Source organism: Chelon labrosus (genome assembly GCF_963514085.1).
Source record: "Chelon labrosus genome assembly, chromosome: 12".
In the NCBI taxonomy this organism is placed as follows: Eukaryota; Metazoa; Chordata; class Actinopteri; order Mugiliformes; family Mugilidae; genus Chelon; species Chelon labrosus.
The window spans coordinates 25,375,245-25,393,208 of record NC_140345.1 but is presented as its reverse complement, the minus strand read 5'-3'; the positions used below and the strand labels follow the sequence as shown (position 1 = coordinate 25,393,208).

Sequence of the window (17,964 nt, the reverse complement as noted above, 5' to 3'; positions counted from 1 at the left end):
GAACTGTCCTGCCTCTCTCTTCAAGAAATTAAGAATACGTGTTTCAGGAAAGTTTCTGCAATTTGAACTGTGATCAACAGATGAATTTACTGTTACCCCAGAGTAGGTAAAGAGATGATGATAATTAAAATGCAATAAAACGGTCAAGACAATGTGGTGATCTGTGAAGTGCACCATGCACCGATCAAGCATAACATTATGACCACCTTCCTAATATTGTGTAGGTCTCCCTTGTGACTCCAAAACAGTTGTGACTCATCAGAGAATGGACATGGGCCTTCTGAGGTTGTCCTGTGGTGTCTGGCAGCAGAATGTCCTATGGGTTGAGCGGAGGGGCCTCTGTGGATCATCCCACAGATACTTGATCAGTTTGGGATCTAGTGAATTTGGAGGCCAGGTCAACACCTTGTGCTGTTCTTCATATTTTTATTTTTTTGAGTTGTTCCTAAAAGTTTTTGTGTGTGTGTCTGTGTCAGGCTGCATCCTGCTGGGGATGGCTGCTGCCATCAAGGAGTGTCATTGCTATGGGGTGGGGGTGTCTGGTCTGGTCTTGGTGGGTGCTACATGTCTAAGTAACAACTACAGCAATGAATGCCAGGTCCTAAAGTTTCCCAACAGAACACTGAATTATAACAAGATGGTCAATGTTATTCTCTCCTCCTGTCAATGGTTTTGATGTTGTGGCTGATTGGTGTATGTTGGTGTATTGGTATACTCATTTCAAAAATGTTAGCCCAGGGACATGTGTTCCATTTCCTTCATCACCTCTTCCTATAAAACCACTAATGTGCTGCAGGTTTGAAGGTGAAATGTTTTTTACATTCCTAGTTGATGTAGGATTCAACTGCTCAATAATTATGGTCCTGCTTTGTTGGATTTTTCATTTCATAATGCGGCAAATGTTGGGCAACATGTCTGGACCGCAGGCAGGTGAATTTAGCACCCAGAACTCCTTTAATAGAAGGCCATGCTGTTGTAGCACCTGCAGAATGTTGAGTCTTGTTAAAATAAGCAAGGCCCTGCAGGAGAAAAGATGCTGAGGTACTATTTTCTTTGCTCAAATGTACATCAGACAACAAATTATTGCAGCATATGTTGCTGCAAAACCTTGTATATATTGTACGACACTGATGCTACACTAACAGATGTGGAAGTTACCCCTACTATGGGCTCCTGTGCAACCCTTTACCATCACAGATACTGAGAATATACAGTATTTTCCAAAAAATATTGACTGATCATTGCGGTAAACTTTTACTTACATTTTACACATTTTTCCGTTTGGCTTTGAAGATATGGTTCTACATTATGTTCACCAGCTGGTCACTAGCTTTGTCTTTCTGCTGCTTGTGCAGGAAGTCCACAGCGGGCTCCAAACAGCTGCTTGTACCTGATCCTGAAGCTGCTGCAATCATTGTTGGCAAGACCCGGACTCCCAGGTTGAAAAACCAAAACAGCAACACTCGGAATGTCTGCACAGCTAAAAGGGAGGGGCAATCGCTTTGAACTTTACACACACTCATCTGTTTTACCATTTATACAGAAAGACGAGCAGCGCAGCTTTCAAGAGAGGCGTGTCTTATGGGCCTGGCGGCGCCTTAAAACTTCAATGGGAGAAAAGGCTTTTACTCAAAGAACAAATACAAACAGCAGTGTGTTTTAACTGCTGGATCTCTGCAACTGCCTGAGCGACGCCCGTTTGGAGTAACCAAGAAAACGTTGTTTTTTTTTTTTTTTGTTCCGCGACGTTTAAAAGCGTATTTAGCCACCTAATGCGCCTAATTATAAAAGGCATATCTGTAAGCTGAGGTAGAGCACAAATACTTCTTAAATACCAAACCATGAAAAAGAAGCCCTACAACAGAGCAACATTAAAAGGCTTTTGTCATAAAGGTTAGAGGGACTTTTATCTTGAATGTAGTGCATAATTGGTAGCACTACAGCCGGCCAAGAAAATGCGGCTGAAACCAAAGCTCTTCCAAGCAAAACATCAAAGTGATAACTGGCTCGGTTCTGAAGCATTTGCATAAAAAGGGGGACAAATATCATTTAGTTTACAGGGATTTCCATATTAATGCGTCTGAGGATGTGAACTTAAGCACCTAGCGTATCAGTAGCAACCACCGTAATTCCTTCAGCACAATCAATTATAGCAGTCTGTCAGGTGTGGCAATAATTGGACTGGGAACTGAAGGAGGAGGAGGAGAAGGAGGAGGAGGAGGAGGAGGGTCTGCTGGGCTTTTTCTGTTGAAGGGTGGACTACGAGCTGTAAACAAATCTTCATACAAAGACCAACAGAAACATGTGGCTCTTGTGCCATTCACATCCAGATGTAATTAGTGGCAGAGAGAGTACTTTGCGTGTTCTATTCAAGCAAACTGACTCCATGCTCTGCCTGCCGTCCCCGCTACAGAAACAGATTTAGCAAGTAAAATACGATGTATTACTTATCTATTTTCAGCAAAACAGAAACAACAAACATTCTTAAAAGAGCCCCTCCTATTCCCCAGTGATCCTTTTTCCACATTTAACTTCACAGCCTGGGCTAACACGCTGAGAATGCTGCTGAAGCACGCAGAGTGCGAGGCTAGTGATATTCTATATAAACATCTTCTTCGATGAACCCCATGTAGAGATCAAAACCAACAACGAATTGATCCTTACAAGTACTGGGTTAGTCTGTAAGCCTCCTCTATCGTATTCCTTTGTGCCGCAGAGCTCCATTGTTGTCCAAAAACTATTACAAGGCCCTTCAGGGAGACACACTAGTTGCAACAATACAAACTGTAGTTTATTTGGACATGATCTGACATAAATCGTCCCGCTGCCCGAAATACCCACTAGTTCACCAAATGTTGATTTACAAGTCACTGAATACACACGGATCATGTCTGGCAACAGAATATTGTTAGTGGGGGTCTTTGGGGCCTTTGGGGGGGGGGGGGGGGGGGGGCTCTGTCCCTCATCCCACAGATACTTGATCAGTTTGGGATCTAGTGAATTTGGAGGCCAGGTCAACATCTTGTTCCTAAAGCGTTCCTAAAGAACTGCTGGGCTTGATGGCTACTGCCATCAAGGAGTGTCATTGCTGTGGGGTGGGGGTGCCTGGTCTGGTCTAGGTAGGTGCTACATGTCTAAGTAACATCCACACCAATGAATGGCAGGTCCAAAAGTTTCCCAGCAGAACATTGTATTGTCACAAGATGGTTAATGTTCTTCACTTCTCCTGTCAGTGGTTTTAATGTTGTGGCTGATCGGTGTAGTTCACAACTACTCCTGTCAGAGCCAATGTTTACATTTGTTAAACTGTGTTTGGTGACATTTTATTGAAATATCGCAATACTGTGAGAAGGAACAAAAAGACAAGAGATCTTTATTCATATATTAATTAATCTTAATTAGTACCGAGATGACCTGAGGCAGCTTAACGTGCAAGTATGTGAAGTGTGTTTCATATATTGTTAGTTTTTTTGCAGACTAAATATTTCTAATTAATGCTAAATTGCTTTAATTTGTCAGAATTAATTCATAACATGATATAATAAAGGGTCTAAACATTCTGAGCATTAGCTTCTCTTTCACATTTAACACAGTTTTGTGTAACAGCAATGCATCATGTTACCATTTTGTTGCAACAACAACCTCTAAGCTCTACTCACTGCTCATTAAAAGTTCATCCCATCTCTGGTCATCTCTTCACAATTTATAATCTGAAATCTTTGCAGAAAAGAAAATGGACAAAATACTCAAACTGCATGTTTCTGATTACCCTTTTCTGCCGTCGCCCAGTGTGGCCAAAGATCAAGGCCGCGGCGAAATGGCAAGCTTAAAACCACCGGAATTCATTGCCAAGCCGGGAGGAGGACTGCTTAATTTTTCAGAGCTATCCAACATGGATGTAGCCTCAAAGGGCATAAAGTGAAAACAACTGCCTCAGACAAGTGGAGCTCATGGTCTGAATACAGTGAATGTCTGGTGGGAAGGCACACGAGATGGAATAGACACTAAGTGAAAAAAAAATAAGCCCGGCTGTGTCACTGGGATGTCAGAACTGTTATTATCAGCCTGGGTATGAAACATTTTTAAGAAAAAAAAAAACAGAGAGAGTTTGAAATAGGAGGCCATTTACCTGACAGAGGGATTCTGTTAAAAGACAGAAACATTTTCCACAATGTAAGCATTTGTGTGTATCTGACATATGCTAGATGTAGAAGAAGCTATGCTGCTGTTTTGACACTTGCAAAGTAATATACACCGATCCGCAACAACATTATGACCAATGACAGGAGAAGTAAATAACATTGACCATCTTGCGACAATTCAATGTTCTGCTGGGAAACCTTTGGACCTGGCATTCATTGGTGTGGATGTTACTTAGACATGTAGCACCCACCTAGACCAGACCAGACACCCCCACCCCATAGCAATGACACTCCTTGATGGCAGCAGCCATCCCCAGCAGGATGCAGCCTGACACAGGCACACACACAAAAACACTTTAGGAACAACTAAAAAAACATGAAGAACAGCACAAGGTGTTGACCTGGCCTCCAAATTCACCAGATCCCAAACTGATCAAGTATCTGTGGGATGATCCACAGAGGCCCCTCCCCTCAAAACCCCCCCCACTAACAAAATTCTCATTCACAGACACCACAGGACACCCTCAGAAGGCCCATGCCCATTCTCTGATGAGCTGTTTTGGAGGCACAAGGGAGACCTACACAATATTAGGAAGGTGGTCATAATGTTATGCCTGATCAGTGTATAGTGCCCGAGCACGGCAATAGTTAAGAAAACACAATATTGCCCACCTAAGCCACAGCAGCTCATAACTCATGTAGTCCACCCTGAAGCCACCTACTGCTACAGTTTTACTTCTAGATAATGTATCAGAGCATCGGCTTATTTCCCAGGCAGGCCTGTGATGTGCCAGGATTGCAACTGTGCCTATTTATTCTGAAATTGCAAAAGAAATATCGTTACACGCAGCTCTGTGAATGCGCATGTTTTCATTTCCAACCAGCGGGTACAGAACATTCGGTTCATGCGATTTTCTTTTTCTTGTCCAAGGGAAAGAAATCATAACTGTCCAATTCAGCTCCATACCTTGTGAAACATTAGCTTTTAAGAGTAAATTTAATTCTCACAGCGCCGGCAGTGAAACAGCTATTGTCTGTTTGCTATTCTAACCTGGTTAGCTCCTATAATGTAGAACATACTATAAAGTGCCTGCATATAAGGAATCAGAGTAGTCACTGAGGTCTTTTACTTGGTACACTGACTCCAGACAAAAACAGATGACATTGTTTTTTTCTTACATATACTCCAGGCTCGTGCAGCAGCCTCTGTGTTTATGTAAATGCTAATGGTTAAGTCCAGTTCGGCGGCTGTGTCCTAATCACCGACAACATATGCAGTCTGCCGGCAAACAGGGGAGTCAAGAGAGGCTTCAAACTTGCGCACTGCAGCACAACCTCTCGATGTGTTAAGGTGTACAAAGCCCCCAGTCAGCCCTTCTTCGGTAATATCAGCTAAACCTACAGATAAATGGGCTGTGAACCGAGTAAACAGCGGTCACATGTACGGACCGACTTTCAATTACCTTGCGGTTAACCTCGCCCGAAGAGGTCTGAGCCGCTGCACAGCACAGGAGCTCATCCCTGCCTCTCTGTCTCACTCTGCCTTCCAGTCGTTTAGCATACAACTGTTGTCCATGCATTCTTTATTATAACAATGAGCCGGTCCAGCACACATCTATTTACAGTACGCACAGGGTCTTCTTCACTAATCTTAACTATGCTCTTTATTAATGTTCGCCCTTGTTCATTAACTGTATGAGATCTGTTATTGTCTTATTTCCTGTGTGCTTTACATTTAGTGCTATTCTGCTTTATTTTCCATGTTATTTCCATTGCCATGTTGTGATGTTTGTATGATTGTGTGACTCTTTGCACCGTTCAGATGTGGCACATCTAATTCCGTTGCACGCGATGTACAACGACAATAAAGCGTCCATTCATTCACATATAACTCAAAGACTCCATGCACTCATGTGTATGTGTACGGCTCCTGGGTAGAGCGACGTTTCTAAAGGCTTTCATGAACTAGATGCAGCCTGAGTCACGTCGTTCGGCGCCAAGGATAGATACAATGGTCTTTTATGTATTGAGGAATTTTCAGGATCAATATGCAATTCTGAGCGCACGAGGCCCGGTTGAGTCAGCTGCGGTCTATGCATTCTAAAAATACCCATTTGCATGTCTCCTCGTGTAATCACTCTCCTCCCCGGGCCCCGACACATCGCAGCCCTTCATCAGAACAGGATATTAGACACTACAGCTCTTCCTTTCCGTTCGCCTGTCTAAATTTGCATTATCGCTTTAATACAGGGAAATGTCCGCGTTGGCTCCTGAGGAGACTCGTGCCAGTCATCATCACGAGAAATCAGGTCCGCAGACAATGCACTGATTATTTTTTTTCTTCTTCCAGCAGCGAGGTGCTAATGGGATTGGATTTATGCAGTCTACAATATGTCATTGGGATCCTTTTTTGAAGAGTGCCGTTGTTATCTCAGAGTCCATTGAGATACTCAAGTAACAAAAGATGAAATGTGAAATAACAACCTTTTACAGTCTGTATATGAAATACAAATCATAAATTATCCAATGAGAACTAGAAACATACTATATAACAGCCTTGTCTAGCCTCCGTAGGACTACCACGCCAGGTTTTTCTGACAGGTTTTGGATAATCGAACTTGTTTGGAGACCAATCGGTCATTTAAATATAAATTTAGAGGAGACACGATGCAACTGTTAATAAATCTAATGTCACAGATGACACCTGTGTGGTCACAAGCCAACAATGCCATTTACTACAGCCATTATCTTTAAGAATACAGTGTGTTTTCAGGCTTATCCTACATTTTAGATGTAAAACATTAATATGAAAACTAACCACTGACTATAGTTGTAAGATAATGGTGGTTTCAGTACAATATTTCTCTCAGAAATTAAGGGAAGTAGTTATAGAAAGCACTTGAAAATCTGATTTACTCAGTACCTTAGCAGAAAGCAATCACCAATGACATCAGCTAACATTTTTGACCACATGCTAAAAGTCATCAGTTGCAAGACGGAGGGTTTCTGTGCATGTACTGCCCGTTTCCTATCTGGCCTTTGACTTGGCCGCTCAGTGACACTTCATTCTCTTCGTTTTGAGCCGCGGGGTTTGCGTAGGATCATTATCTCGTTGAGAGGCCCATTTCAAGTTGAATTCGAACTTTTTGGACAGATGGCGTTACATCAACTTTAAGCACTCTTTGACGCAGCGTTCACAGTTGAATTAATGACTGCAAGCTGCCCACTCCGTGAGGAGCAAAGCAATCTCAAATGACAGCATTTACCCCACCGTGATTCACAGTTGGTGTTGGGGTTTTTCTCTTGAAAAGCTGCTTTTGGTCTGCGCTAAAATGTCTGCTGCACTATCCCAAAGTATCTTGATCTGCCTATCCAGACAGACACGAGTCACCTGATCAGTTTTTTTTTTTTTTTTTCCTACTATCAATTATGGCAACAACGGAAAACAGGAGCAAGTTACAGAAGGAAGTTACTGGTAAAGTGAAGGTTAGAAGGTGCATGTTGTTTGGGGATTACAGCAGTTGCGTCACATAGAGCAGTGAAATGCTGCAACAGTATACTGCTGCTGTGTTTGTGCTGGATAATTTGGATGCAGGGTGGCTCACGCCGACTGAATGTGCCTGCAAAAAAGATCTAACTTAGGATTTTTCCTGACACACCTCCCATGCATGTGAAATTTGGGCAATCTTTCGGTTGTAGAAGCTGCAAGGATTGCCTGCAGGTCCTTTGAGGAAATTTTGGGGCACTGGACCGGAGAGTTTTTGCCTCAAACATTGTGTTCTTTAACTGAAATGGGTAGGCTGCCTAGTCCTAGCAGTTGTTTTAAATCCGTAGCACTTGTACATGATGTTTCTTGAAGTGGAGATCTTTAAAAATAGCCATTAACAAACCATTTAGGGCTTTAGATGCTGGCTTTATGACACCACACAAAAGAAAGAACAGCAGACTCTGGAACCCCTGATTCTAATATTGAGTGTGACTGATTTTTAAAAATGTTGAAAACGTCCATTTTTTATGGGTGAGGATCAAATGTTTGTTCAAATATGTTGAAAAGGTACACAGTTTCCATGGATGCAAGTTTTCACACGGTTTTGACTATCATGTCATGGTGACATAATTCATTTACAACATGCATTTGCCAGCATATAACTTCCACGTTAAACTAACTCGCCACTCTTCCCGCTTTATTAAACTCCCTCCCCCACACACATGCTGCGTTTCCCGCTCTAAGTCGACTCCCCTGTCTCTCCTTTTCCTTTGTGTCTCATTTTGTAGCCTTCAGTAGCGTGTTTAATAGAGAGCTATAGGGAGATTCTGTGGATAAACTCTGGATATGGGATTTGACTGGTGCATGATGTGCACTGCTGCGCCAGGGAGATGATGAGAAGTGCAGTACTGTCTGTGGGCCGCTTTGTCCCTGTCTGTTTGTTGTGCTTGAAATGTTATTTAACATCCTGAAACTGAATAAAAAGTGCAACTTGGCAGAATTACACTGAACGGAGAAAAAAAATACGAAGAAGTGGCTTCAGCATTTTTGTTCTAAGTACTTGAAATGTATGTATGCTGAAAAACAAAAATTATTCAGGAGAGATACTGAATAAATCCTGTATATACGGAATATAAAATATGTACTGTATACACACACACACGTAAACACATAGGTATCCATGGGAAACACCTCCAAAGGTAGTGGAGAATGACCTAGCCAAGATCTTGAGGGACTGCCAGATACAGGCTGACAAGATGGTGATGGCTAACCAACCGGACATACTAGTGATAGATGTAGCAATCCTAAGTGATAGTAACATTAGGAAGAAGGAATGCCAACACCTTGTGAGTTTTTGTGTGTGTGCCTGTGTCAGGCTGCATCCTGCTGGGGATGGCTGCTTCCATCAAGGAGTGTCATTGCTATGGGGTGGGGGTGCCTGGTCTGGTCTAGGTGGGTGCTACATGTCTAAGTAACATCCACATCAATGAATGCCAGGTCCAAAAGTTTCACAGCAGAATGTTGAATTGTGACAGTAGAGGAAGAGATGAGATCCTACAAGTTGGTGGGAATGAAGCAGCTTGAAACTTGAACAAGATGGGAGATCCCAGTTGACCGGACGGTAACCTGGGCTGTTCTCTGGAAAGCTGAACCTAACCGCATCGATTTCCTGATCTGAGCAGTTTATAACGTGCTTCCAAGCCCATCAAATATGTACACGTGAAGTACAGTCCCTGACAAAAGTCTTGTCACTTATCCATTTTGTAGAAACAACAGTTTATAACCTGACTTTTAATTAATCCATTGGTTTTAGAAATGGCTCATATGAAAGCTAAAACCCTCCCTCTCTCGCACACCCCCATACTGGATGTAATGATTTTTCCGAAGGTGGATTTCTCAGATGAATCTTCGGTTGAATTACATCACAGCCACCGCAAATATTGCAGGAGACCTACTGGAGCTCGCATGGATCCGAGATTCACCCAGAAAACAGTTAAATTTGGTGGCGGAAAAATCATGGTCTGGGGTTACATCCAGTATGGGGGTGTGCGAGAGATTTGCAGGGTGGAAGGCAATATCAATAGCGTAAAATATCAAGAAGTATTAGCTACCTCTTACATTCCCAACCATAAAAGGGGTCAAATTTTGCAGCAGGATGGTGCTCCATCGCATACTTCCATCTCTACATCAAAGTTCCTCAAGGCGAAGAAGATCAAGGTGCTCCAGGACTGGCCAGCCCAGTCACCAGACATGAACATCATTGAGCATGTCTGGGGAAGAATGAAAGAGGAAGCATGGAAGACGAAACCAAAGCATCTTGATGAACTCTGGGAGGCATGTAAGACTGCTTTCTTTGCTATTCCTGATGACTTCATCAATAAATTGTATGAATCATTGTCGAACCGCATGGATGCAGTCCTTCAAGCTCATGGAAGTCATACAAGATATTAAATATGGATCTCACAGCACCAGTACTTCATTCACTGATGTTATGCATCATATTTTTGTATTTGAAGTAAATGATTTGTTCAATTTTCACATTACTTTCTGTAGGCGACAAGACTTTTGTCTTGCCAAAATCTGACCTTTCTGTGTTCATTAAATGATCAATCTTTCTTCAGTGAAGCAAATTTATTTTAGTATATCAAACATAATTTGGGAGGGTTTTAGCTTTCATATGAGCCATTTCTAAAACCAATGGATTAATTAAAAGTCAGGTTATAAACTGTTGTTTCTACAAAATGGATAAGTGACAAGACTTTTGTCAGGGACTGTACAGCAGAGTAACCAGGATGCCCACTTGAAAGGGGAAGGTACCGAAGGGGGCATGATCCGACCCTAAAGACCATCGCTAAGGACAGCACAGGAAATAAATGCCTCAAATCATCTTTGTCAGAGCTGGAGAGCAACCAGTTCCCTTCAGAAGAACATCATCTGCAGGTATAATGTTCCTGGATAAGAATTAAAATCAGCACCAAACAACTTGAGTGAAAGGTTGAGTCTCTGAAAAATGGATTGCCTCCTCCTTTTCTTCCAATAGCAGCATGAGTTCGACCCACTGCAGTATCATTGTTAAACCCATCTGTTACTACCACAAATCTCAAACTACCAGTAAATACGATTTTTCCCATCACTCTCTTGCCCCATCCCAATAGTTTGGACTTGTTTCTCCTCCTGAGAAAGGGTTTAGAGACACAACTCAACTGAAACACTACTGACAGCCTTCTTTTGACGGTACTTTTCCTGACGGAAGTCTTGTGTTTTTTATTTAGCAAATTCTGTATATGTGATGAAGACGCTTTTCTGTCTCACAGTGAACAAAGCTTGACGTATTGATCTTCTGCCTTTGATACAACTGATCCAGTTTCCACAAAGCTTTTTAGAGTACCATGCACCGCCCCTTGGAAACCTTCGGTCTAGCCATGATTTGATGCTGAGAAAGCTCCTATTTGCTTAGAATAACAATTGGACTTCTGACACTTTCGCTTAGTTCCGATGCCATGTTTCCCACCATCACAATGCTACTTAGTAAGCAATGTTCGGCTGGAATCGTGAGTCAAGGCCAACATCAGACAAACAACGGCTTCAAGCGATTCGCTTAAAGAAACCTCTGAAGAGTAGCTCAAATCTACCTTCGTGTCATCTGAGTGCTGCTTCAATGGGAGGATTCAATTCAAAGAAATATGACGTTTGCGCCACTAATGGGGCAGAATCTGAAATGTACTGTATTTCTTCCTCATGGTACATGTATTATTTTTTTGGTGCTTTAAATATTTCTAAATCCTCACACTTCAGATTATTTACAAGAAAATAGAAGGAAGTTCTCATGTGGTTTCAGGCGAAAACGGAGATGTATTATTTCAACAAGAAGTATGACCTTTAGACATGTTCTCTCGTGTGGCCATGCCCTTTGTGCACAAGATGAGAGTATATTTCTAAGATGGATAAATCATATTCATCATCACCAGATACATTGGAATCTTAGTCAAAAGATTTTTGACTGTATTTGGCTTCCACTTTACTACATAAATCACTACTATTCTCTTAAAAGATAATTTCATGGTTAGATGCTGTATAATTCTGTAAAGATCTGTGGCTTTTGAGTCTTTAAGAAGGAATCTATGCTACTGGCCAGCTTGAAAAAATTATATTCACTTAATTTCTGAAGGGAGTAACACATTGAATAACTGACAGACATATAATATTTTATTTAAACACGATGTAGTAGCGAAGGAGACGGGGAGTAGAACCAACCTGTCTGATGGTCCTGGCCACCAGGCTCTCCAGTACTGGTCCTCGATCTTCATGCAGAAGGTGAACTTCATCCAGGATCAGGAGACGCACGATCTGGGTGAGAGCCACATCTCCGACGCTCTTCCTGGTTACGACATCCCACTTCTCTGGAGTCGTCACCAACATCTGAAAACAAAAAAGTCAGGCAGTAAACGGTCCTAGTTTCCTCACACCCACTGAATACACTTTACAATGAAAGTTGGTGTTTTAATAAAATAACAGAATGACAAAAAATACAAGTTACTATACACGAGTAACTTCTTCAAGAAGAAAGAGAACAGCAACATGTGATCAAATCATCCTAATAAATGGCCAAACAACATGGGCAGGTGTTTATTTTAAATACTTTTAAGTATCGATTCTGGGGGTCTGAATGAACAGGTGAATTTACTGCACGTGTTGAGTATTCCTTCATTTAGTAGAAAGTCTTGTCTCCGTATGATCAGCTGGCCAGAATTATAGTAAAAAGATCAATCTAAACTAAAGAACTAAAGATCAAAAGAACAATCTACTCTAACTACAGAGGTGCTATATTGATGAGATTGCGATATGTCACTGGACCGGTAACACCACAATTTCCATGCCTCTCCTCCGGCTTTTAGCTCACAGTTGAGGAAATAACCTTAGTGAGCTGCAATGTCAGAGGCTTAATTTGGCACTCAGTTAAGGTGCAACAAGATGACTGCTGTAAATATCAGTGTGAACTAATTACTCACAGCTTGTTTCGAGTACGGGGACACGTGTTACATTTTGCAGTCATTACTGACCAGGTAGCGGTCGAAGGCCTATGTAGGCTAGTGTCTGTGGAAGGTTAAGGCAGCTTAGGAACCAAAAGAAATCCTGCCTAACAAACTTGTTGTTTTCAGAGGTATTGATTAGGTAGAGAGGCTCTAAAAAACATGAAAGCACACTGAAGCACCTTTGTCACGTTTGTCCTATTGATTGGTTGCCGAAAGCCAAGAAGGTGGCCGAGGTTGTGATGGACAATGAGTGATCACGCTAATTCCTGAAGCCCTTAGTTTCTGTGCGCGTCTGCTTGTTAACCAACATGAACTGAAACCAACACCGAGGTGTGAGTCACTGATGCACAGTTGATGATGATGATGCAAGAGACCATCAGCCGGGTCAAGTGAAGTGACACTTGAGGAGAGGAGTTGAGTGCTCTCCCGATAATTTAGGACTTGAATGCATTCTTTTTTATTTTTTTTGGTCACTGATGGCACAGAGTGTGTGTTTTGGCCTCGAAAAGGGGGAGCTGTGGAGTAATGGTTAGAGACGGAAGGGTCCCAGGTTGGAATCCCCTCGTGTCCATGGCTGAGGTGCATTGAGCAAGTATCTAACCCCTAAACTGCTCCCAGGAAGCAGCCTACTGCACCAGCTGTACATACTGCTGTATGAACGAATGGATGTGTCCGATGCAGAAAGACGATTTTCCCATGTGGGATCAATACAGCATAAATTATTATTAAATAAGCATCTTTCAAACCAAAAGGGATTAGTACAAAGTCCCTGTTTCCTTGCTGAGCTACATGAGGAAACTTAACAAGGAGTAAACTCGAACTTTATAAGCCTAGTTTAGTACTGTAGGTGGTTTAGGCCAAAGCGCAGACCCTAACGCCTTAGCTGACGTGGACCTCCCCAAAAATGTAACTATGCACAGTGGTGACTCAGACGGCAAGAGCTGTGATTGGTCCGCTTGGTAGAAGCGTGATTCCGCTTTAGTATTTCCTGCTGCTTCTCCATCTCCGCAATTTTCGAATTGATTCTTTTGGATCAATAAAGATGGAACGCATTGAGGAAAGGTTAACTGGGGAGGTTTGGAGATACAAACATTTGTATGACTTGTCTTTGCCGAAACTTCGGCAAAAGCTTCAGTCGTCATTGTTGAAAGTGAAGCAGGAAGTAGAGACAAAAATTACCCCGACTGGCAAAACAGACACAGCGCCAAGTAGTGTTTGGGTGGTGTTTTTACAGAACGAGCCAGACTGACAAGCGCACAAGTATAAAAGGCTCGCATCGGCGTAGGCTATATACGTAGGTTATGGCATCTTTGTCCTGCAGAACCCTAAATGAGCCTTTAGGTTTGAGAAAGTGACCCAATATTTTAAACCAAACAAGATACTAAAGGTTACAGAAGTATTCTACCACAGCAGCTAAGATTCGGACCAATTATATGGAGGTCCAAAACCTAATTATCTGAATTACATGCTATTCAAAAAGTAGATCAGGGCTAATAACAATCGTCTACCGTGATATCATTCATTCTTGACACATTAAGTGTAAATTATCATATTGTGACATCATCAAGATGATTGAGATTATTTTTTAGAAATGACTGCTTGGTTAACGGTTTTCAACAGTTTCTTTGCTCACTTAACTGAATGCCACACACTTTGAAACTCGGAGCAACACAACTGATATCCCTCCAGACTATGATGTTGGATTCATGGCTCATCAATGCCCAATTGCCCGTAGCTCTGCTCATTAGAATGCAGATGGAAGCACCCGAATCACTATAATAACAGACATAGAACATTACTCACATCGTGTGTGCTAAGTTGCATCGGTGTTAGAACAGATGTATGTCAATGTCAGCCTTTGTTTCACGCCACCAAAAAATGATTTATTTGATTCGGCTGTGTCTTGTGTGAAGTCTGCTTTTGTTTGGGCGTCCCTCTCACGCTAATTACATTCAACAGTATCAGCACATCTTATCTGTATCAAATGTCAACACACGCATCCTTTCGCACATTGCTTAGTGTCTGTTAATTCCCGTGCCATTTTGTTCCCCCTTTTCAAGAAAAATACCACAATTCATAATTAATGGTGTGTGAACTGTTTGGCAACCTGTCCGGGGGTGTGGAAATTCCTATTAAACTCTTCCTGTAAAAGCAGTTCATTAAATCCCCTCTAGTTTGCATTTAAATCAATCTATCCAGCCATTAGAGACTGGCGCGCTCACAGAAAAAGAAGCACCCGCTCCTAATTGGAGCTACTGGTTAATCTAAATGGAGGCTCTGGCAAATGGAGCACAGGCCAAAGTGCTTTTTTAATTGCTTCACAAACGCACACAAGGAGGCGCAGAAGAAAACATGTCATTGTTTGGCTGGATGGTGTTATTCAGCTTATTTATCAATTGATTGCAGCGGAACTGAAATCAATCCTTGTTTTTTTTATATTCACGGAAGATACTGTAACTTAATCTTAACAGGGACAATTCAAGCAGAGAATAGGTTCATAAAGCTGGAAATAAAAAACTGAATATTATGTAAAAACTGTTCTTTTATTAATTTATTGCTAAATTAAACCATGCCAGGCACAGTGAGAGCCTGTTTAGATTTAAATGCAGAGGACAGGTGTGCTGATTGAACACAATCAGGATTATTGCGTTCAATCATGAAAAATTAAAAAAGTTTTTTTTTATTGTTAATTTCTGGAACTAATAAGAATTGCTTGAGCTTGGTAATCAACTACATCACTGGCTCATTTGCTTTTATATTATCAGTCATTCTATTTAAGGATTTAAATTAATGGTAAACACGAGTCAGCTTCAGACCTGATTCGCTGCTTTGCTGCTAAATGTACTTTTTCTGAAAACAAAAAAAGTATTCATGAATTAACTGATAATAACGTTACTCAATTATATGCAAAAACCAATCTTTCTGAACCAGTTGTAAGAATAACAACTGGATTCTTATATTATTCTTCTTATATTATTGGATATTATTATCCAAAGACTATATTTTTTTTTGGCTTCTGGCAGAAACTGCATGAAGAAGATTTATGGTCGGTCTTCATAATATTTTGACGTGATAGACGAAGAAAACAATTAGGTTATGTCAGATATTTTTATACATTACTGCCTATGTCTGGCGGCTATATAGATGAATGTCTATTTTTCTTCTAGTTAATTCTTAGTATGAGACGTGTTCAGCACTGGGTGACATTTCCTGCAGCATTTACAGGACGGCTTGTTACCATAAGACTATTAAGATGTTTTATGAGCTGAATTTGAAGGTTGGCCATTTATTAAGGCAGATTAGTTGCAGATGTGCATATGCACGTTTGACAAATCCCTTTTTTTAAATGTATGGTCATTCAGTGTGTGTGTTCGGCTGCAGCGCGCTCACTTATTTGGAGAAAATGTCACTCCAGAACTTTCTCAGTGTATTTTAATAGTCTGTGACAATCCTCATTGTTTTCTCTCAAACATCCTAGTTACGCTTATTAAGTCAAGAGGTGATCTATTACACAGTTCAGGAAGCATGTAAGCAGTTCTATAAGCAATCTTATAACGATTCAATGATCTGCTGTGAAACTTCTGGACCTGCCATTCATTCATGTGGATGTTACTTAGACATGTAGCACCCACCTAGACCAGACCAGGCACCCCCACCCCATAGCAATGACACTCCTTGATGGCAGCAGCCATCCCCAGCAGGATGCAGCCTGACACAGACACACACACAAAAATGCTTTAGGAACAACTAAAAAAAAAAACATGAAGAACAGCACAAGGTGTTGACCTGGCCTCCAAATTCACTAGATCCCAAACTGATCAAGTATCTGTGGGATGATCCACAGAGGCCCCTCCCCTCAAAGGCCCCCATTCTGTTGCCAAACACCATAGGACACCCTCAGAAGGCCCATGTCCATTCTCTGCATACTGCTGTTGTTTAGGCCAGGTTCCTGATGTCTTCATGTTGCTTGGTAGCTATGGTTAGCTGCTGAGCGGGCCATACAAGCCAGCAGCGTTAGGTTAGCTTATATTTCACAAGGTTCGAATTATCCTCTGCTGCTCTGTGGGCCTACAAGCCTGCAGCATTTACTTAGTTCATTTAGATTATAGGTTAAGCTAGCCAGCAGCATTTGGTTAGCTTATATTTCACAAGGTTTGAGTTAGCGTCTGCTGCTGAGCGGGACACACAAGCCAGCAGCATTTACTTAGTTCATTTAGACTGTAGGTTAAGCGTCATGTCACATGACTATAGGTTTTTTAGAGTTTCTCAGTTGGACAGGGCCTCTAAATGTGTTTTGCCTGGGATTTTGGCACAAGGGATTGTAACATCTAATCCTGTGTATTAATGAATGTCTCTGATCACAATATTAGGAATATATGTTATGCCTGATTGGTGCACAAACCATCAAGCAACCTGTCCATTCTCGTTGCATAAAAAGCATAAAGCTGAGTATCACTTAGGAAAAAGTGCGGTGTAGAACAATCAGTCGGTTTTGTCTGTGTAATTGTTTGCAAAAGAATCCGCAACAACATTCACAAGATGCCTGGGAAATGAAATGAGTATACACTGTATAACCTACCTGTAATTTGACTTTTCTGAACATTTTATGCTTTTGTATGCAACAAGCAACACCAGCTTGGGTTTTTTTTTTTTCTCCCCGAATTGAAAAGGAAACCACCAGTAGCGTTGAGCAGCCTCGCGCAACATGCTAACTTTTAGCACTTAACTACTAATTGCTCTTGACTGTCTGTCAAGTGATCAACTGCCTCGAAAAAAAGATCCTTACATTAAGTGCCATGACTCAGTACGGTGTGACATTTCAGTAATTACTTTAATTGTTTTTGAGTTGCCTTTGGGCCTCTGGGTTCTGCCTTTACAATTTCTGCCACCCACTGTTTTGTTCTTCAGTGTTTTTTTTTTGGCTGAATTTGGCTGAAAAACATCAGCAGCTCTCTGAATTTCTCTGCACGCGCCTTGACTTCACCAAGAAATTTTGACACATTCCCCCTCGTCCTCCCTGTTCTAGAAAACTGTCTGGCTGTGAGGCAACTCCTTCTTGGATGTCATTAACGGATATCTCCTCTCTGGTCAGAGAAGGAAGAGTGCCTGGAAGTCCCTGGATGCCACCCACCCCCATACTGGCATCCACATGGCAGCATCCCTCCAAACCCTTTCTGTTTCCATGGTAACTGCTGCAGCCGCGGAGAGAGAGGAGGATGTGGGAGGATGATGTAGGTGGGAGGAAGATGGAGTAGGGAGGTTAGAGAGAGACATTTAGTGGATTGCGATTTGTTAACAACTT

At 41.7% G+C, this 17,964-nt stretch overlaps 1 protein-coding gene across 2 annotated transcripts in view; it reads right to left on the bottom strand.

The window, feature by feature from the left end:
- ascc3 (activating signal cointegrator 1 complex subunit 3) overlaps positions 1 to 17,964 on the bottom strand; it is a 131,612-nt gene that overhangs the window by 54,796 nt on the left and 58,852 nt on the right. For both annotated transcript variants that reach the window (XM_084557524.1, XM_084557523.1), the window contains one exon: positions 11,884 to 12,048. In XM_084557524.1, coding sequence (XP_084413650.1) covers positions 11,884 to 12,048 — 165 coding nt within the window. The remainder of the gene's footprint in view (positions 1 to 11,883; positions 12,049 to 17,964) is intronic.